The 22,256-nt window shown below is 40.4% G+C and overlaps 1 protein-coding gene across 4 annotated transcripts in view; it reads right to left on the reverse strand.

Annotated features, from left to right (window-relative positions):
• Positions 1-1,659: 1,659 nt before the first annotated feature.
• Positions 1,660-22,256, reverse strand: part of ttc28 (tetratricopeptide repeat domain 28) — a 115,530-nt gene continuing 94,933 nt past the window's right edge. For 3 of the 4 annotated variants that reach the window (XM_017307990.1, XM_008423306.2, XM_017307992.1), the window contains 18 exons: positions 20,942-21,051; positions 17,990-18,119; positions 17,643-17,870; positions 16,419-16,578; positions 15,381-15,521; positions 14,461-14,602; positions 14,137-14,316; positions 12,626-13,188; positions 12,158-12,405; positions 10,644-10,768; positions 9,981-10,058; positions 9,585-9,744; positions 8,627-8,703; positions 7,283-7,306; positions 6,974-7,103; positions 5,809-5,916; positions 5,093-5,714; positions 1,660-4,060 (listed from right to left, as the gene is read on the reverse strand). In XM_017307990.1, coding sequence (XP_017163479.1) covers positions 2,986-4,060; positions 5,093-5,714; positions 5,809-5,916; positions 6,974-7,103; positions 7,283-7,306; positions 8,627-8,703; positions 9,585-9,744; positions 9,981-10,058; positions 10,644-10,768; positions 12,158-12,405; positions 12,626-13,188; positions 14,137-14,316; positions 14,461-14,602; positions 15,381-15,521; positions 16,419-16,578; positions 17,643-17,870; positions 17,990-18,119; positions 20,942-21,051 — 4,301 coding nt within the window. In that variant the 3' untranslated portion in view covers positions 1,660-2,985. The remainder of the gene's footprint in view (positions 4,061-5,092; positions 5,715-5,808; positions 5,917-6,973; positions 7,104-7,282; positions 7,307-8,626; positions 8,704-9,584; positions 9,745-9,980; positions 10,059-10,643; positions 10,769-12,157; positions 12,406-12,625; positions 13,189-14,136; positions 14,317-14,460; positions 14,603-15,380; positions 15,522-16,418; positions 16,579-17,642; positions 17,871-17,989; positions 18,120-20,941; positions 21,052-22,256) is intronic. The other variant, XM_017307991.1, reaches the window with a different exon arrangement.

Raw genomic sequence — 22,256 nt, forward strand, 5'->3', positions numbered from 1 at the left:
GATGCGACTAAGGAGCAGATTTAGACTATAGAATTTGGTAAAAACTGTGAGTTTTGCTGAAGTAATTAAAGACAAAAGTTCAAATCCATGCTGAGAGTGGAGCCCCTTCCTCCGCAGCACTAATTGGCTAAGCAATGTAACGTGATCCTCTGCTGCTAGTGATGGCAAAGCGGCGCGTCATCACGACTTTACACAAGTGTGTCTTTACCTCCGCGGCAGAAGCTCCACCGAACCCCTGGGGTTCGATCGAGCCCAGGTTAAGAACCACTGATTTAGTACTAAAGGTGATTGGAAGAAACAGCTCTCTCTCACACTGAGTTAGGTATTCAGTATTTTTGAATAAAATTCAGCATAACCCCATTTCCTGCTAGACGATTGTGTTGACTGTGGACTTTAGGAAACAAACATTTGACCAACAGTGCAGATGACGTGACAATCCAAATCATCACCGACCGTGGAAACGTCACACTGAAGTCTTCCGTGACTCTCTCTTCTTCTAGACTCCGATTTCCACAGGGAAGAAAATTATGACACTGTTTTTGGAATGGATCTCTCTGATCACTGCTGCAAAAGTTGAACATTAGTACAAATTTATTAAAACCCGACAAGAATTTGACATATGCAAATGAAAATGAACTTCCATAAAAATATCATTTTTTTTTCTTCTTCTTCTTGGTGTTGTAATTGTCTTCATAAAACGTGTAGCATAGAGTGGAAAACAGCTAAATAAAAGAAAAGGATAACCATAGAAAATAAAAATAATTATTACATATTAACTTAGGATCATACTCGGGTAAACTTACACAAATAGCGAGCGTTTTAAACATGAAAAAAAAAAAAAAAGTCGGGACATTTCAGTGTACGTCAAAACACGTGCTCTGTAGTCAGACATGAAAACACTCAAACACTTTTCTGTGTGAGAAGGCAGTCAGTCACCACATCCACTCCTCTCACCATGCTTTGCAAACGCTTCAACGTTTTCACATTTTGTCACTTTACAACCACAGACTTCAATGGATTTTGGTAGGATTTTAAAAGATAGACCAAGCAAAGTAAAGGTGGAGAGAATTAATGCAGGATTGAATAATAATAATAATAATAATAATAATAATAATAATAATAATAATAATAATAATAAAATAAAACCCACCAATACCCCATTTCAAGTTTGGCACAGTCACATAGAAAGCCTGTTAAAAAGGACAGCAGCCACAAGTAACAATAATAAAACAATGTAGCAGCTAATAATGCAATAACAGATAACAATATAAAATTAAGTAACGTTTTTGCAACTTTAAGTAAAAACAGTGTGATTAATTGTCAATTATTTAAGAAAAATGTTAGTGCATTTTGTATTATCTTGCCAATATTGCAATGTTGATACATTTTTAGCATAGCATTCAAAATTACTTGAAGCTGTAGTAACTAACAGTAATAATGCAGTAAGTAACACATGCACAGGACTGTATTTCTTGTTGGATTGTGTTAGATTTTAGGAAGACAACAGTGGTCACACAACTCAAATGTGTTTTATAATTATAATATTATATTGCTTATATGCTATTATTCTATATCTGCATGAAGTTAGTGTAGTGACTGTGGCTGTTGTGGCCATTTATGTAAAGTTTGCAAATTGTAATTTCTACTAATTTAGTTTTCTATTTTGGGAAGTTAGAATTTAGATCCAAAATCTGTAATTAATTTGTATATTTGAATTGATTAGATTATGTTGGTAATTGGTTAGACCCTCCCATTAATTTAAGTAATTAAAAACCCACCGGGTGCTTGGTGGAGGCATTGTTTGGCAAATGTTTGGTGTGTGGACGGGAGGTTTCTTGTAAATTATTTTTTGACCACTTTTTCGTACTTGAAACGTCAAATTAAGTTTACTTTAGATTTTGGTTAAGTTGTAAGACATTTTTTTAAAATTATTTTGTCGTTTTTTTTTTATATAAGAAATAAAAAACATATTTTTTCAAAAGAAATCAAGTCGGAAGTGCGTTCAAATCAAACCACCTGTTTAGGTGGTTTGATTTGAACGCATGGCCTTTGTTGGAGTTTTGTTTTTTGGAAAATAGAAGGTCGCGACAGTGGCGATGGTGACTTTACATTGTCCAGTGTCTTAACCAGTCCCTGTATACATTCATCATCTATACAGGGTATAGATGATGTATCTATACCCCCCCCAACCCCCCACTGTATAGATGCAGGATGAATATGTCTACAGCACGGTGGTGACTGCATCATGGTATGGGGATTTTTTTCTTCTGCAGCGTGGTTAGAGAAATGAGTTAATGTTGGTGGGAAAAGGGATAGAAATCCTGACTTAAAACCTGTTAAGAGGCTGAAAAACCTTGAGACTAGAAGAGGTTTACCTCCCAGCAGGACAACTCAAAAAATACAACTGAAGCTGCAGTCAAATGGTTAAGATCAAAGCCTATTAATATGTTAGAATGTCCTAGTCGAAGTCCAGACCCAAATTAAAATTAAGAATGTGAAAATCCCAGTTGGATAGTTTAGATGTGCAAAAAATTTCTTTTTTTAAAAGTACCACCAAAAGACTACAGAGTTGACTCAGGGGGCTGAAATGTGTCACCCTTTTCAGTCTTTTATTGGAGAAAAGTTTTGAAAATTATAAATTTTCTTCCCTGTAACAATTATGCATTAGTTTGTCTTTTACATAAAATCCAAATAAAATTCAGTTTGTAGTCCTAACATGACAAAATGTGAAAATATTCACAAAAGTCTTAATTTGCTAGGCACTGTACATTCTACAAACACACATCCACCCCACACACACAGACACACGTAAAATCAAAGAGACATGTGTGAAATTGGTCCATTTTAGGTCCCACCTTCAGCAGGGACTAGTAGTAAATCTGTACTTTATTGAAAAAAAAAGGCAGTTTCTGTCAGTCTACGTAGAAAGTGAACCCTCAGATGAGTCTGCTGCCTGAGAATTCATTGGGGTAAATATCCAAACTTTTAACATTTAGAAGATGGACAAAACTGTCCAGGTGAGAGAAACTTGTATCCGTTCCCAGAGGGAAGTTTGAAGCCTCCTTTGTGGTTTGTTGGAAGATCGGCTGATGGAGCAAGTGGAGGTTTGGGCTCCAGCTTGCGGTGCCCATTGGGTCTGTCGTGGTCTTCCTGTCTGTCCGCGTGTTTCCTACCAGACCCGTGTCTGGGTGAGAGGTTCAGCAAACCCAAAACGTCTTTCTGAACTGTACTCATTTTTTTGTCGCCGCCTCGGAGCGACGCCAAACGGCCGGGCACCTCCTGTTTCTGGCCGACGCCGGCCCAGAAGGTCTTCAGGTTGTGCATCGCCTGGACCTTGTCCTGCTTTGACTGGCTGAGCTCCGAAGGGTCAGTCGGGCTGGACGCTGCCGAGACGGAGCCTCTGGAGGAGTAGGAGAGGGCTGGAGATGAGGCGCTATCAGCAGGAGAGCGAGACGGCGATATGTGGCAGCTGTAAGGTGAACCGGAGTATTTGGGTTTGTGTTGTGAGACGACGGGGGACTTCTTCTCCTTAGCTAGGAGAGATGAAGAAGGAGAAGAAGAGGCGGACGTGTTGATTTTCTGCAGCGATGACGAGCGGGACGGTGGTTTGGGAGGAGTTGGAGGAGGCCTCGAATCAGAGGCATGGGGTGAAAGGTGCTTATGGACGGTAAAAGGGGACGAGCCGGCCTTCAGACTAGCCCTGCTGGGAGGTCTGCTGAACGCACTGGTCTCGGACGGCTGGAACCCACGCGCCCCTCTGGTGGGTTTAAAGGTCGGGGTCGTGGGGGTAGACAGAGACGGTTGCCTGGTGTGAGGGTCTTGTCGGCCCCCGGCTCCTCTCAGAGATGTCACTCTGGTGTTTGCTTTCTGCAGCGTCTCCACAGCTTGCATGTGGCTGTGGGTCTCCTCCAGGATCTTCTGGGCCAATTCGTGGGGATCCAGTTGTCCGGCGGGGCCCATCCTCTCTTCTTGGGATTTGACAGTGCTGTCCGTTTCGGTGCTCGATTGGTCCGACTCGGAGCTGCTAACCTTTCCTTTAACTGTCCGTGTGGGCAATGAGCTACAGGAGAAAAAGGAAACTGTCTTTAGCATGGAACATATTTGGACACCCAACCAGCCTGGAATTGTGAAAATATAATTTCCTGCTGTTAAGTCATAAACTAATCAGGATCAACCACATTTTCATGGTTCAGTTTCACTTGCTGTACCCATCCCAATAATCTGAAGTACAAAGATAACTTTATGTTATCTGCTTTTCAGATAACATAAAGTGTATCTGAAAAACATCCGAATCTAAACACAACAAAACGGTATGTTTGGGGAAAGTCTCCATGTGTATATGACACTGGATCACCATTTACACAAGATCACTAAGAAACCTTGAATCTGTTGTAGTTGTCATGCTGAGGCACTACATGGTGATTTGATTTCTGTCTTTGAGATGCATTAGCTTTGACCCTTAATCACAACTCAGCCAACGAATCACGAGATTCAACTGTAATATTTTTGTTACAGTTTCACTCAAAACTGACTTTGTGAAAATGAATACTAAGACTATGTTTACATAAGACCACTGTCTGATAACTGCAGGTATTTTTGGATGATGGTCAGGGAAAATTTTAATATTTGACAAGACCACCAAGTTGTTATGCCAGCCCACTAGATGGCGCTGTTATTTTAGCACGTGGTCAAATTGCACATCGTCTTTTAACTCTTAACCTTGCACTGACAGTAAGTGCTCGGGTGAGCTCTGCATACGTGAGATTTCATAGTCGAGCGTACCACTTGCATTCATTTCTTATGACAAATTACTTCATTTCCCACAGTCCAAATGGATACTAGCAAGTGTGATGAGCTACTTGGTCACCTAGTCCAGTTTCTTCTCCACCAGGGCAGCTCTTCATGCTAAATCAAAACTCAAAGAAGAAGGACCAAAAGCCCTTCACAGTGACATAGAAGACTCATTGGCATTCACTGCAAATACTTGAAGGAAGTTCAAAGGTTGGAACGACTAGGTTTTAAAGTCAGGGGTCAGTTTGTAAAATAAATAACCCTACATCAGCGTTTTTGACTGAATTAATCCTGAACTTACATTTGTTGGGTGACCTGGCAGCTTGGATGGTCCAGCAGCGCCAGCGGTGGAGCTTTGAGCGGGGACGTAGGTGTGCTGATGCTCCCCTTGGAGGAAACTATCAGAGTCTGGCCCACCGCAGACCCTCTGCCTGAACCACCTCTGCCCTGCCGGTGTCCCGCAGGGAGCGGGAGTGTGTCGCACTCCCTCCCCGCCCGCCCCAACGGCTCGCTGCTTATAATGGAGAAGCCCTCGTACTCCTCGTCCTCTCCTCCTGCCGACGCTCCTCCGTGATTGGCCAGCCGGCCTCTTGCCAGGCGTTGCGAGGAGTAGTACAGACCCGTTCCTCCACCCTGCTTCTCTGGCTCCTGTTGATGCGAGCGATGGCTGATGATGTCACTTCCCGCTGGCTCGGGCCGAGACAGGAAGCTGAGGGAGGAGGCGAGGGAGCTGAGGCTGTAGACGGAGATGGCGTCGCAGGAGAGGTTGTCGGAGCAGCCGGGGGGTAAGAAGGAGGGCTGGGGAGGGTAACAGCTGAGAGAGAGGGGCAAAGACTGAGGCTGGGAGGCCGACTGGGAGGATGACAGAGACTCTAAAGACGACGAACTGTCCATGCTCAGTCGCTTGGGAAGCTCCGTGGAGTCTTAATAAGAAAAGGAAGACAATTAATAGAGAAGTGTAATGTGAAAAAGTTAAAAATAATTTGATTTAGAAACAAAAACAATCATTATTCTCACCAAACAGGGCAAGAAGGGCCTGAAGGGCGAAATGCATGTTACGTCTGCTGGCCTGTTTTCCCGTCTTTAACACGACTTCCTCCTGACCGACCTCGCACAGATCAAAACCTGCAAACACGAGACGCCTCACGATATCAGAGTCGGCTAATAAGCTAAGCAGAAATTCATAAATTAAACTTTGTTTGTTTTTACAAACAGCAGTGGCAAGGCGAGGCCCTACAGATTTACTTTCTCTGGTAGCGCATTACAAGTTTCGCTATGGCTTTATTAGAAATCGCTTTGGGTTTATTTCAAATTTTATGGGTATGGAGATGGAAAAGAAAGGAGAAAAGAAAGGAAAGTGCGAAAGGTGGGGAAAAGGTTTAAAAGGAAATAAGGAGATGGGAGTATAGGAGAGAAAGAAGCATAAAGGGAACACAAGTCAATACAATATAAGTCGGCCTACAGACTCGCAGAAAGGGAGAAAACAAAATGGCAACTAACAACAAATGATGCATAACAATTATAGGATCACTGAAAAGTACAAGTTAATACAAGATGTATCTAGTGTCAACCTAAAGTGTATCTGAAAAACATCCGAATCTAAACACAACAAAAACTTAACTTTACATTTTTCATACACAGAACATTGTTGTATTACCTGAGTGAAGTTGGTCCCCCACCTTCTTCAAATTGAATGAAATTGGTGTCCAACGTTTGTGCAGCAGATGTGTTTTGTTTGTGCCGCTAACATTTGGAAGATATCAATAAGTGTTTCCAGAAATCATCAAAACTCAATCAGCGAGTTCACGTTTAAAAAACCAAACAAAATACCGTTCCCATCGACTGTGCTAGGTTTGTGCGGCATTTTTTTTTTACACTCAGTTGATTGACAACAATTTATTTTTAACCTCTGGAAACATTTATTGACACTTTTGAAATGACAACGGCACAAACGTTTGACACCAATTTGGTTTGATCTGAAGAAGACGTGGGGGAACTTAACTGGTTGTATTGGTCTATTACATGAAGTTCCAATTAAGTAGGTTAAAACTTGTGATTCCAATCAGCAAAAGCCATAACGGCCAGTGTTTGAATCCACTTGAAACAGCAAATGCCACAAAGTATGAATGATAGCATGGAAGAAAACACAGGTGAAGTTCAGTTTCCTGTAATGCCAGCTCACCCAGAGCAGCCAGGAACTCATGGCAGCCCGGCAGCCTCCAGAGCTGAACGCTAATCGACACCTGGATGGGAGCCAGGGGGAAGTCTTGCTCTTTGTCGCCGGACTGCAGCTGCACCAGGACCTGATGAAGCTTCAGACAGGAAGTGAGATGTAACAGGAAGCATGGATTGATTGATTGTTTGGGTTTTTTTCCCCACCACATTCCCTGAATGCCTTTCCTACCTCTGACATATTTCTATTTGGAAGCATACACAGAGTCAATAGCATAAAATAAAACATCTCAGTCTAAATCACACCAAGTACACTTACCGTCACCACCATGCTTTTCACGGCCTTTGAGACGCAAGTGTAAGAGAAGAGGATACAGAACTTCAGCATTTTGTGCTTCACACTCTGTCACGTATGTATGCATTTATGGTATCAATGAATGATAACTAAGATGTGGTTTGGTAGCAATGTCAGGATGACGTACAAGCAAAGAGTGATGCCTGACAGTGTCCTGCCTTAACTGTAGGACCGATGTGTTTGACAGCTGGTAAAAATGTGGAAATATGAGATGAACATGTCCAGATAGAAAAGGCTCACTGGGATGTTAGGATCAGGGCTGAGAGGTAATAATTTCACCACATTAAAAACAAATGTCTGCTGGATCTTCCATTTTTTCCCTCTCTGCTGTGCTGCAGCTGGGAGTCCGGAGCCCCACCCTTCAGAGGAGGCGGCCATGGCAACCGCTTAGCTTAGATATCCAATCAACTAGTTGGAATGTTGAACTCCTTCCTGTCTAAGTGCTGAGGCTTCAGCTCAGACATGATCTGTTCTTGCAAATATGGTTAGGAGTTTTCAAGAAGAAGAAGAAGAAGAAGAAGAATAGATACCTAATTATGCAATAACTGGTTTGTTTTATGCCATTATGGCTAGTGTTCATGGACATGTGTCTGCATGTCCATGAACACTGGCTGTCTGGTCCATGAAGATGCTAGTCATACAATTTTTAACTACCAGCAACAAGTTTTGAAATTTTAAAATAATATTTCAACATTAGAGATAAAAAAATAGAATAGAAATCATATTCCAAGTGGATGTGACAATGGCACCCAAATGGCCGGAGCGCCGCTGAGTAGTGAATTTAAATTTAAAATCCATTTTGAATTGGAGTCAATGGAACATGGAAATGCTGAAGGGACACCCAGCCGATGAAATTCTACAACATGCATCAACATAGTCAAAGTTACGCAAATATTCAACATGTTGAAACAACAGCAAAAAAATATGCAGAGATGGAGAATTTTTTGAAAGAAGTGCTCTGAAGTAATTATGATTTTTTTTTTTTGTTGAATTTAATGAGCACATGTTTTTTTATTTATTTGTTTGGAATCTAAACTGTCATGCAGATTTGATTTATTGCTCAATTGTGTTTCAAATCCACAAATTCTCTTAATAATCGATACCAGCAAACCTTTAAAACCGCCAGGACAGGAAAATGTAGTAGAACAGATTTCCTTTGAGAACTTTCATCAACACAATCTTGTTGGATTTTCCAGCTTGGAAAACAGATTTATTTTTATTTTTTTTAATTTAAAAAAACTATTAAAAATCAATTTATAGCATTTTTCCTTCAGATGTCGCGTGAAGATGCGAGAGCCGCCGCTGTACCTTGTGAATGAGCTGCTCTCCTGCTTCAGATGTTGTGACCAGCTTACATAGAGCCTGCAGAGCCGGAGGAGTCAGACCTGCGGGGAACATATGAGCTTTAGTAGAGCTTCAACAGGAACACTGTAGATTTAATACTGACTTAAAATCTGCATCGTTTCTGGAGCCTTTTTTTGCTTTTTGATCTGAACATGAGTAGTCCACAGCTAGTTATTTTTAAAACATCAAACACATCAAACATAAATCTTTCCAAGGTTTTAGGCCAGGAGTGTCAAATGACTGCAATTCAAGAGTGGCACAGATCTGTCTCACCTAATCCATAGTCAGTTGACGCAGATGGATATTTTGTTTATTCTTAATGAGGGTAAAAATATTCCTGATAAATTAGAAACAATCAAGCGTTTCACTTCTTTTTTATTTCACAGTAAATAAAACCATAACTATACGGGAACTTTTATTGAGAAGCCGATTCTGCTGCTCTCAGATCTGCTTTAAATGAATGAATAAATTCACACAGCAAGTTTTTATAAAAACATTGAAACAATTCCTGGTCTGATTGCTAAAAACAGACTAAATGCTTTGTTTTGGTATATTTTTTAAGCGATGCCTTTCTTTCATTAATGCAAACATGCAAAACCCTTTTTAAGTTTCTCATATACAACAATTTACACAGAACTTTATTTGTTTAATTAAAATATTTCATACTCAGCTAATAGGTATTCCCCAAATAAACAAAATCTTACCAAGTAATTTTGGTCTAGTTTCTAGTGCAAATATCTCACCACACTTGAAATAAGACAAACTAACTTAAAAGTAACTTTATAGCAAAATATAGAGGCTTATTTTAAGTCAATAATTCCTCAATATTCATAAAAAAGTTCAAACTCCACTGGAAGATTAATTAACTTATAACGTGAAAAATGTCTTGGTACAAGTGGAATATTGAAAACAGCTGTGTTACCGAGCAGAGCCTGCAGCGTGGTGCTGCACTGCTGCAGACGGTCTCCGGGGTCAGAGGTCGGGAAGAACACGGCCGCAGGGAGTCCGCCACCGCAGCCGGAGACCTCCAGCTGGAAGCCCACAGCGGACAGGAGGGCCTGCCACCCAGGAACGCCGCCGACCTTAACGGGTGGAGAGGGAGACATGAGGGGAGGAGCGGCAGAGCGGGAGCACAGCCTGGCATTCATACGCACACACACACACACACACACACACACACACACACACACACACACACACACACACACACACACACACACNCACACACACACACACACACACACACACACACACACACACACACACACACACACACACGCACACACACACACACACACACACACACGCAGGCACACACCTTGTTCTCCACGCTCTGCTGCGACGTGTACATGGGGTTGCAGTGACCGCTCTGAATGCGCTGCAGTGACTTTTCTACCTGAGGAGAGAAATAACAAAACAGCAATGTCTGCCTTAAGATCGGCTAAATTAGACCTGTGTAGAGCCACAAAATGTTTTAAAAAACAAACAAACAAAACACTTTAAAGTGCCTACTTCAGGAAATTTGTTGTCATTTTTTTAAAGAAATTAATTACATATCTCTTTGTGAAATTCAAAATTAAGAAAAACAGAAAACATTTGCAGAAAAGATGAATACATCTCCTGTGGGATGTCGAAATTAATGGAAAATGAAAAGAAAAAGTAAAATTGAGTCTAATTTCTACATTGCTTGTTTGCTTTGTAATTTTGTTTTTCTTTACACAAATCAGGATATTTTTTGTAAATGAGATGTTGAATCTCAATTAGATAATCTGTATAAATAAAGGTAAAAAAATATTTGTAAAAAATAAAGTAATTATGAAAATTTGGGTCTATATTGATACCAATATTAATACTGCTGCTATGGTCAGTAATTAATACTGACATTATACATATATTTCACTACTGCTTCGACAAGAAAACAACAAAAATAAAACCAGAAAGATAAAAATATATATCAGTTCTTTATATCACGGCAGCTCACCAGGTGCAGCAGCACCCTGAGGGCGTCCCGGGCTTTCTCTGGGTACTGCAGGATCTCTGCCAGGGCCTGACCCACCAGCGACATGGGGCTGTTCAGCTTCACATCGCTGCCTATCAGCAGGTAACCTGGAGGAAGACGCACAGCAGGGCGGCACAGAAAAATCACTAAGAGTTAGTTTGGAACAGCAGAAACAAAACGACGTCGGCCTACAGGATCCAAGGGACACAAACCCATTTCTGAGAGAAACATTACAAAACTACAACCTGCACATTAGAGAGGAACAGTCCAGATTAGCTTCAAAAACATCTTTCAGCCTCCACACACGTAGTTCTTTAAACTCCTAACGCTCCATGGTAAACGCTTGCTGTCTCTAAATACAGATATATATGTATGAATAGTTGTATTTTGGCTGTCGAACTGATGCTAAATTAAACACTGATAGTTAGACATAAGTGTGCATAAAACTAACATAATTAAAGGTTCCAGTCTCAAGTGTGTATGGCATTTTGTGACGATGTCAATGTTAATCAGGTCTTTGAAAGTGAAATATAACATTGAGGTTTTTAATTGAGTTAACTGAGGGGTCTGTAATTAATTAATTAATTAATTAAAACTATACATCGACAAAATAAGCAACATTTTCAATTATAAAATTATTGTTTATGAGCTCAACTACATAAACATGTATTGTTTTCACTCTGCAATGTAGACTAAATATTTAGCTCCAAATTGAATATTTAGTTAGCAAACTAAATATCTCCTTGGAAGCTAAATAGTTAGTTTGAAGATAAATATTTAGTCATAACATTAAAAAAAATAAATACTTTTGCTGCAAGCTAAAGATTTTACTTGGAGGTTCAAATTAAATATGTAGCAAGTTAAGTATTCCATTTGAAATTGCATATTTAGTCTTTTGTCAAAATAACATTAAAAATAATAAATATCTTAAATATATATTTAGAGAGCAAAATATTTATTTTGAAGCTAAATATTTAGCTCTAAAATGAATATTTAGCCGAGTATAAATAATATTTATACATAATAAATATTAAGTATTTTGCTAAATATATAACTTATGTGCAAATTCATACAAAAGCTGAGTTTTGAGAACCTCTATTCAGTCACTGTTGCTGTAAATACAAACTAAAAATTTAGTTTGAAATTAAATATTAAGCTGATATTGAGTTTGAAACTGTGACATGTATAACTGAACAAATAACATGGTGAAAATATGACTTTGAAACATGAACTCACATTTTTTTCCCATCCTATGTATCCCAAATAACTCAAATCACTGATGTCGAATTTTGACAGTAACTTTAAAAAATGGCGCCCTTTATGTAATTGTGTCTCCACCTCAGGTCACCCTCACAAGCTGATCAAATTTACATTTGCACGGCTAATACAAAGCTAGCTTGGAAGAAAACTGCTGTCCGCACACAGAACAGAGGCTGACTTGAGATAGCTTTAGTATTCCATCAGGAATCGGTGGATGTTTTATTCTTTTAGCTCACCAGCCCAGTTGGAGGGGTGTGAGAAGTGCTTGCTGCTCTGCAGGTTCCTCATGGCCTCCGTCAGAGCCACGCTGGCTTTGCTGCCGTTTAGCAGCGCCGTGTAGAACGTGTGCATGAAGAGCTTGGAAGCAGCGACCTGCACCGGCCACAGAGACACGCACACACACTGAACGCCCGCAGCCAAGAAGGCCCGGGTCAGACCCACCACTCCGTCAGCCGTCACTCTACAGCTAGACTCCGGGTATGACCTGAAACAACAAACGAGTCAGACGTCATCTGCATCTGCAGAGGTGGGTAGGTTGACCCAAAAATCAAGTAAGAGTAAAAATGCTTTATAATAAAATTACTGACGTACAACATAGACAAACAGCATACTAAACATACTCCTAAAAGTAATTTTTTTCCCAAAAAGTTACTCAAGTAAATGTAATTGAGTAAATATAACTAGTTACTATCAAACATGAATACCTCAGAACCACCAGCTTGACCGAGAGGCACAGGTCCAGGATGTCGGCGGCAGTGAGGAGGAAGTCGTGGAGCGGCGTGCTGTCGCACAGACTCTCCACTCCGCAAACACTCTCCCCGTCCTCGCTTCTTTCTTCCGCTCCTCGGAGTCTCTCTGGGCTGCTGTGACTCCTGGGAAACAAACGCTCGACCTTCCCCTCGTGGTCCGCGCCGTCCGCTAACGCCGCTGTCCCGCGCAGAGCGTTCTCCTGCGGCCCGTCTCCGGCGCTTCGCTCATGGTTGGGGGACAGGACGATGGCGGCGAGCTTCCAGGACGTGTGGGTCGCAAAGTGAACGCACTCGGCCTGACTCAGCGCCGCTAAGACGCGCTCCTTGGTGGCGTTTGCCCCGGTAAGGGGGTGACAGCCCAGCTGTTCACCCAAAGACAGAGCCTCGTCCTGGGCCGAGGGTAAGGGCCCCCACAGCCAGCGGTCCATGACGCTGGGAGGCAGCTGAGGGGCCCCGACCACGGCGGCCACCGACCCTCCGTCCGGACACAGCAGGGGACCGCTGGGGCGAGAGTTAGGCTGTAGGGAGAACGCACAAACAATTACACTTACCGATTAAAAAAAAATATTATTATTTTTTACAAAAGGTGACGTCATTAGATGAATCGCCTAAAAAACAAAAAGGAATGATAAAGATTCCAAAAATGTGTACAAAAGTTTTAATGTGGGCAATAAAAGAATGCGGTTCTGCTGCAGGTCATGTCAGCCCCTTACAGAACTCTGACACACAGTAGCTGTGTTTCCATTATATGTGTGTCGATATTCCGCTAACGTTGAAAAAACACAATTTCACTATTGCTGTGTTTTCATTAAATAAGAAACACGATTAAAATCACATGTAAATAAGTTTGTTCACACTTAGTAAGTCATTAAGAATCTTGCCGCAGCGTCATTATCCAACCACTTCCTGTCGCCTTCTTTGTCATTTCCGCCAGTAGCGACATCTGGTTGTTGATTGTGTGACTTGTGTGATGCAAAAAAGTGTTTCTATTGCAGTTTTGCTTAAATACACTATTTCCAATATGACCAAAAAAAACACTTCATCCTAGCGCAACATCCTTTTATTGAAAATTAAGATTCTTTCTTAAAATTTCCATTAAGCAAATATATTTTCATAATCCCAATTTGTGCATTTTGTGGTCAATGTAAACACAGCTAATGTGTCTATAGAGAGATTAAAGGGCATGTAAGGCAATCAGAATCAAGCTGGGCAATCAGTCCCACAACAGACATCTGACATGAACAAGCATAAGCAATGACAACAACAATACTCTCTAAAATTAAAGAACATATGAATGTGTTGAAACGTGTTCTTTTATTCACCACTTTAAAAATTTTCTGTATATTTTTGGAGTGCTGGTTATTTCCATTTCTTGTAGTTCTTCAAAACTGACCACCCATTTTCTCCATTTTTTTTTTACATTGGAGTTGTGCGCTCTACTGCCCTCCTCAGGATGAAGGGCCTACCTTACTTGTAGCCTGCAGGCTGGCCAGAGACGGTACAGAAATGATGTTAAACCTTTCATACAGGTACTCATTGGAGGAGCTGCCTTTCAGCAAGGCAAAGGGGATCAGGTACAGTTCTCCCTCCAGAACTACCACAAGCTGCCTGTTCCTGCCAACAGATCCACTGCTGTGCATCAGACCCTGCAGCAGAAACATTAAAGATATTAAAAAAAACAAAAAACATGAAAGCTCAACATTCAAATGAAAGAATGACAGAAAAGGAGCCGTGTCACACACACACACACACACACACACACGCACGCACGCACGCACACACACACACACCCCTTCCATGGGAGCGATGAGTAGGTCGTAGAGGGCTCGTAGAGGAGGTTTGCCAACGTTAGACGGTCGGCAAACTGGAGATAAGCCGTCCTTCACTGGAGACACGGTGGAGCTGTAAAGGCTCGTCATGCTCCGACAGCTCCTGTTGGAGGACATTTACATAAAACATGGAATATACAGACTTAACGGGATTAGAAATACGCTTTCATTGAGAGTTAGTGTTCAGACTGATGGGTCTATGAAGGTTTGCCCAGGAATTACACCCAGCAGCTTCCCGTATTGGAGTAGATACTTCATTTTCCTTGTAAGGAAAATAACAAGGGCTAAATCGGCCCAGATTTCCTTCACTTTGGGTGATGAAACGGACCTTATCCAACAACAGTCACCCTACTGTTGCCAACTTAGCAACTTTGTCGCTATATTTAGCAACTTTTAAGACAAAACAAAATATCTGTATCGACCAAACTTGTAATCAGCAGGTCAGGTGTTTTAAGGATCGGCCAGAAAACTGAAATCAGTGCACCTCTAAAGATAACATACTGAATGGTTTCCAAGCATGGTGTACTCAACAACAACAAAAGGTACGAGTTATTACCCAGGACCAGTTTGGATATAAAAAAAAAAAAAAAAAAAAAGATTTCTCTTAAAGAAGATTTTGTTGTTGTTGTTGTTACAAATAATTCAAATTGTGCTACAAATTTTAGTGTTTAATATTGAAAGGCTTTTATTGCAAATAATACCAATGAGAAAAAATAAAGTAGTAGTGTTACAAATTTTAAAATCAGAAAAAAGAACCTGACTGAAACCTGAAAGCGGTTTACACCAGAAGATTTTATATACACAAAACGCCTAAATGTACGTATTTTTGCTGTAGTTACTGCATGCGAGTGAAAAGCCATTATTGAAAGCTGCAGTGGAACCTGTTGAAGCGGTTATTTCTGGACACCATGCGGAGGTAGCCGGTTGGATCGGTGGCGGAGGCCAGATTGTTGTTCAGCTCCTCAAACTGTTGCTCCAGCAGATCTCCAGCTTCACTCTCCGTCTCACTGCCAGAGCACACTCTGAAAACACAGATTCATGTTCAGTGGTACGCAGTCGGGTTGACTACTTTCTTTTTAGAACCTCTTTCTCATCACATCTGAAGTGAATTTTGAAATCTCTGAGCTGCAGATGCAACAGAAATCTCACTTGTGCTCAATTTAGCAAAAGTACAGCAATACTTGCCAACACTGTGCCTGACACTAGGGGGCGCCCACTCCCCACTGGATAAACATAATTAATCGATACACAGCTTAGTTGGGAAGTAACTAGTTATATTTACTCAGTTACATTTACTTGAGAAACTTATTGGAAAAAAAATACTTTTAGGAGTACATCTTATACTTCTTTTACTTCAGTAACTTTATTATGAAGTATCTCTACTCTTGAGTAAAATTTCTGAATTTTCTACCTGCAACATGTTTTAACCAAAAACTCACCAGACTCAGACACTCACCTGGAGTTTTTATTAAAGTTTCATAAGTTTTTTTTTTTATCAAAAGAAACTGATTTGGAATTTTTGTTGTTGTTGCTTATATGAATTATTGTCATTTTGGTCCTTTAAATACAAAACTTTCCACTTAACTTTACATTTTGGTCCGTCTGATGATCTCATTTTTAAATATTAAATGACTGATAATTTGATCAGTTACTCAGAACTGGACAAGAGTTTTCACAAAATACTTTTTTTACTCTTTCTTGAGTCATTTCTTGAATGAATACTTTTTACTTTGACTTGAGTAAAAATATGTTGAAGTAGTTCTACTCTTGAGTACAGTCTTAGTCTCCCCCCTCCCCCACCCCTGAGGTCATGCCGCCCTGGGCAGGAAGTCAAATCATCTGAATCCATTTTCACAGGAACCTCTTTATGGAGCTAAAGTTCTGATTTCTGATTGATCTGTCTCTGCGTCAGCCTCTACCTGCTGTGATGGCTGTCCACTCCCAGAGCCTCTCTGGCGTTGCAGATGTACTGATCCAGAGACACGGGGCCTCCACCGTGTGGGCTCCCACTGCCATCCTGGAACTCAGAGGCCTCGGGCCCCGCCTCTCCCAGGTACGCCTCATTGAACTTCACGATGCCTGTCGCAGGGTTCAGGAAGGGCACGCGACAAGTTTGAGCAGTTTGTTTACCTGACATGAGCGAACTGAAACAGAGCTAAGGAGTTCGGCATGATAAGGGGCCCCCGACCTTTATCATGCCGTGGCCCCCAAACGGCTTCAGCTTCTGTCTGGGGAAACATTTGGCAAACCCACAGACAAAGCTACACAATGTGTCAAAAAACATTGAATTTTTCCCTCACTTTTCAATGATCATTAGATTATAACATGTGGTGGAGCATTTGATCAGGTAACATGTTATGATTTTATTAATTTAATTTTAAACATATTACCAGAAAAAACATTTCCACCACAATCCTACGGAGCTAAATTGGGGCCATAAAGTTTGTTCAGAGGAGAAAAAAAAGTTTGAAACTGAAAAAAAGTTTTACTTTCAAATCTTTTCTTCAGTTTCAATATGTTTTCTTTAGAACAAACTTTTTGTTTGTCCAAAACAAAAAGTATGTCATATTTTTATATTAATCCCACCAAATTGTATTTAATTTAGTTCTCCACAGCAGCGCTGCTTGACGCTTCATTTGGTCTTATTCTTATCATAAACTTTTCTGTTTCTAAATTGACAAGCAAAACAACTTCAGAAATTTGACAGGCAGCCAATCAGAAAGTCGGGCGTGGCAAACAAAATTTTACTGAATTTCCCTTCTGTGGAAAAAGACTCTTTGTTTTGTTTCAATCTTCCATCTCCATCTTCAATGGGTTATTTTAACTTATATTTTATTGTAATGACTTAAAAAGTAGATTACATTTGTATAAAAATTTCCATTTATGATTTTACAATCATAAATAAACATCAACAAAAGATTTAAAAATAAAATTTGAACAACTCTGCATTAGATGATGCCATAAAAATCCTGATTTTTTGTTTCTTCGGTGAATAATATGATCAAATACCACATCACGAATATGGATCAAAATCTGAAGAGCTTACAAGAAGAGATAGATTTGCAACATATCATTGATCCAGCGTTTTGATGGGAGTCAGGATAATGTGGAAGAGCCGGTTCCGTGTGGACTCAGCTGCGTACCTGTGCCTGGAGATATGAGCCAGCTGTAGAGAAAGCCTCCAGCCAGCGAATAGTAGAGGATCAGCCCCTTCTGACCGTTGACCGTCTCCAGGATGTGCTCCACGGTGACCGGGATGTAAGGGTCGGCGCCGGCCGCTTGCCTACTTCCTCTCTGGCGTTCCACCAGCAGATCGGCAAACGCTCGAGTGCGCCCCCGCTCGGCTATGGCCAGAGCCTCGTCGTGCCGCCCTGGAAGAATGGACCAGCGCATGAAGATGGATCAAACAAGCTTTGGTGCAAAGTTATATCTCATGTTTGAAAATAATAATAATAAAAAGAAAAAGCCAGAGAGTGGTAAAACATTTCACCTAGGCTGACGAGGACTCTCTGGAGAGCCTGATACGAGCTGGTTTGCAGATCAAACAAGGACAGCTTGTAATCCAGGTTGTGTTGCGTCTCATGGCGGATTGTCTCGAACAACGCAGAAGCTCTGTACAGCTGGAACCAAACAAAACGATCCAACAATCACACAACATGAACAAACCTTCCACTGAAAACTTCACATTCAGAACATAATTCACATGCTTTTCTCTCACTTTCATTATATTGTCTTTTTTTTTTGTAAAAATATTTCAAGCAGAACTTACTGATCTCAAATGGTTAAAACTTCAGTATCCCTGCAGTTACAATGCTAACCACTGGGTGGTGCCAGCACACAGCCTTCATAAGCTCAGAAATGATCAATTAATGCAGCAACTAGAAATCAGTAAGGAAAAGAAGTATCAAAATAAAAAGGGCTGAACTGTGCGGCTGATCAATACTGGATGAGTATTTGACACTCCACTGTTACTGTTTCGTCTTTCATGTTTGGTAAATAGTTACTTTAAAAAAAAGCTATATTCCATAAAGTATGAGAAAAAAATGCACTTACACTGGGTTCTGTTAGTCTGAACCTGAATCTAGGCATTACTAAAAATTGCGCTCTAGTTATAAGAAAGAAAAAAAGCAGGTTTTGCTAGTTGTATTACTCAATGACCAAGATAATTAGGGTAAACAATACAGGTTTAATAATCTTGTTTTTGTAAAATATGTTGAAGTTACGCCGGCGTATTGAAGCCATTGTAAACAGAAATAAATGGAATAAATTTCCATCAAATCATCTCTGAAAAAGAGAGAAAACTTCTGAGCTTAAAAACTTCTGAGCTTAAAAACTCAGAAATCTGCTTTAAAAAAGTAGAAATTTTGAGATTAAGCTCAGAAGCGTTCTTAAAAAAAAAACTAAAAAACACGCAAATATTTTCTTGAAAAAAACTTGGACATTTTTTAGTTTCTCTGCAAATTCCCAAAAGTCTAAGATGTTCAACTTTTCAAACTCAGATATTTCCATGCTTTATCTAGACCCAGTGTTTCCCAACCTTTTTTGGGCCAGCGCCCCCCTAGCCGCCCCCACCAAATAATTTGCAGGCTACTTTGCACTGACCATTATTTTATCATTAATATTACTATCACTATTGTAGATGCTTTGATTTTTATGCTTGCTTCTGTATTTATCATCAAATAATTTCCCAGAGAACAAAAATATTATGTGAATAGAAATTATTTTCACAAGCGTCTATGAAAAATGCAATGAACATTCAAGTTAAAATTTGTAGGCCTAACAGCAGCCAATCAGAGTGGAAAAAATATTCTTATTTTGTGCCATTTTCTAGTTGTTAAATCTTCCACAAAATGACCAGATAAAAGATGTACAACATGCCAGTTTAAACTTTGATCTATTTGCAAACGACTGAACTGCAACATTAAAACATGGATAGAACTGTAACTACATTAATCATAACTCTTCTTCTCTTCAGTGTTTCTGTCAGTTTCTGGTGGTGCAGCTCTGTGCTGCCTTCAGGAGAATGGGACATTAGAGTATCATCCATAAAATTTCACCCACATGGCATTTATTGTGCAAACCAGAGCTTTCAGTGGAAAAACAAAAGTTCCAGGTCCTTTTAATGCCATACAAATATGAGACAGAAACATGGATTATATCTTTATATAAACCTGTCTATTGATTATAGATTAATAGTTTTACTGGGCTGAAATTACCAAGAACAAATCTGGTTCTTAATCAAATCCTAATGAGTCAAATTGAAAGTGTCATGGAGTCATCAGCCTCATGACATTAACACTGACATGAAAAATAATATTGAAGAAATAAATATATCTAATCTAATTAAAAACATAAATAAGTGATAAGTTCTTTACTGTTATGGTCTGTAAGATATATTTATTCTCAGTACTAGATGTGGTCTCAACAAACCCATGGCACTTCAACAATATTATTTTACCTTTTATCTGGAAATAGTGTCTGTTTATTCTTGCCATACCATCCTCTGTATTAATTATTGCTCGAAAGGTCTTGCCATACAAATTATTCCTCTGTATTTACTTTAGTTTCTAGGTTTATTCTTGCATTTTGTTCTTCATTCATTTCCATTTAGTTTCATTTGATTAGTATTATCCTCTCCTGGTTTATTACTATGTCCACTTTAGTTTCTTTCCTGTTGCTAGATTTATTTGATCATTTATTGACCCTCACCATCAGTAATCTTCACTCATCACCTGCTGCGCCGCCTAATCGTCGTGCGTTTCACATCATGTGTTAATTTTTTTCACTGTTCAGCGTCGGATTCTATGTTTTTATGCCATAATTCACATCTAGTTCGTCGCTCCGTTTTATGTCCCGCTTCTCCTGTTTCAGAGTTTTACGCAATGTGCGCGTCTTTTTTTTTTAAGCCCCTAAGGTGCAGGGCGGTCGGGAAGCGTATCGATGGGGAAAAGGCAGACTGACATAAACCTTTAAAACAACAATTTCTGCATTATGATTATTGAAATTTAAAAGTGCTGCGTTGTTCTACCACCCGTTTCATACCGGACCACTTACAGCTCCGGTGTTAACGCTATAAAATGAACGCTCTCTATCGAGGTATCACCATGGGGGTATTTCTTTATTTAAATGGGTTCATTTTTCAGAGGGATACACAGTGAGGGCATCATCCCAGAAAGGCATCCCAGCGCCCCCCTTTTGTAAAAATGTCCGCCAGCGCCCCCTGCCGTCCTCTGAACGCCCCCTGGGGGCCTGGGAGTTTTTTCAGCAGAAATTCCCTCCTCTTTTTTTTCCTCAGTGACCCTTATTAGCCATCGTGTGAAGTAGTGCTAATTCTCTTGGCTACTCTACACACCTTTGTTGTTTATTAATTGTGTTACAGTGGACTAAGTGACATAGCGGCATTCCTGCTTCTCATTTCTTGAAACGTAATAACGTCATAAACCTGGTGCTGTGCCTCCTCCAGGTTGCCGCCGGCCCTCAGTGAAAGCCCGAGGCGATGGCGGATCTTGGCTTCGTCCTCTCTCCGGCTCAGTTGCTCAGCCAGCCGCAGACCTGGGAGGGAATCACACCACAGAGATCAGACGATGGCTCATAAAAACAACAACAACAACAACAAAAACTGCGACAACTGTTGCTGCTCTGAAGCAGGCTCCGCTGATTAGCCCGTGATGCTTGGATGCATCATTCACTTTCTCCCACTGTTCCTTTCCTCTCGTTTTTGATCAGCTCATTCAAATTCAGACTCGCTGTATTCTCTCTCTCTCTCTTGTCTTCGGTTTGTCCCAGACATGTTTGATGTCGGCTCCTGGGAGGGGCGCGGGCGGTCTCACCCGCTTCGGTTTAGTTCTCATTAGGGCCTCGGATTGAGCAGAATCTCATCAGATAAAGAAAACATTCCCGCCTCTGTGTGTGTTCATCTCCTTCGAGGTTGCGCGCTCTTCTGTGTGTTTTCCCCGTGGGGGTTAATTGGAGGCTCATTTCCAAACGTTTCCTCACCTCAACGCTGAGAGCTGTGCTGCTTGTGGAGGTAATGATCAATTTACAGCCAAAGGATCTGAGAGACACACAGAGGTCAGGAATGATCAAATAACAGGTTAACTAAAGCTGCTTAAGTTTGGATTTGGACTGAATGAAGCTGCAGCAGTTTTAATTGTGGATGATGTTATAAGAGCACACAGATTATTTCACCAGAAAAGGTTTTTCAGATGACATTAATAACTCTGCAAAATCTAAAAATAGCTCAAAGTACACTATAAAAAGAGTTAGCAAATGTTAGCAATTCAAATAATTTAAATTTGGAGCTGTAGGTAGTACTGTAAACTTGCTGGGTTTGAGATTAAAATGACTAAATTGTCTAAAAGCAATAAATACGAACATCAATTTACAATTTAAGTTTAAAAAATGCAGTAAATAAAGCAAAAAGTTCTAATTTATATTAAAACTAAAGTAGTTTTGTAACTTTTTTCAGTTTCAAGTGTTTTTTTTTATGTGACCTATTGTGCCACATGTACCTTTTGCATGTTTTTGTAGTTATGATTTCTGCTGCTTCTGGAAACAGTCCAAGTGCTTAAAGAAAATAATTTAAAGTATTTCGGTTTCAAAAGCCTCCTGATATTGACGTCACGGTCGGCGGGCGCCGCCCCTCACCTAGCAACCAAAGTGTAGTGATGTCAGCACTGATACAAATATTAGTATCGGATCAGTGCATCTCTAATTTTCCTGCTCTGAAAACAAACAAATAGCAAAACTTTATGAGG

This window comes from Poecilia reticulata, linkage group LG12 (assembly GCF_000633615.1).
Source record: "Poecilia reticulata strain Guanapo linkage group LG12, Guppy_female_1.0+MT, whole genome shotgun sequence".
NCBI classification, from domain to species: Eukaryota; Metazoa; Chordata; class Actinopteri; order Cyprinodontiformes; family Poeciliidae; genus Poecilia; species Poecilia reticulata.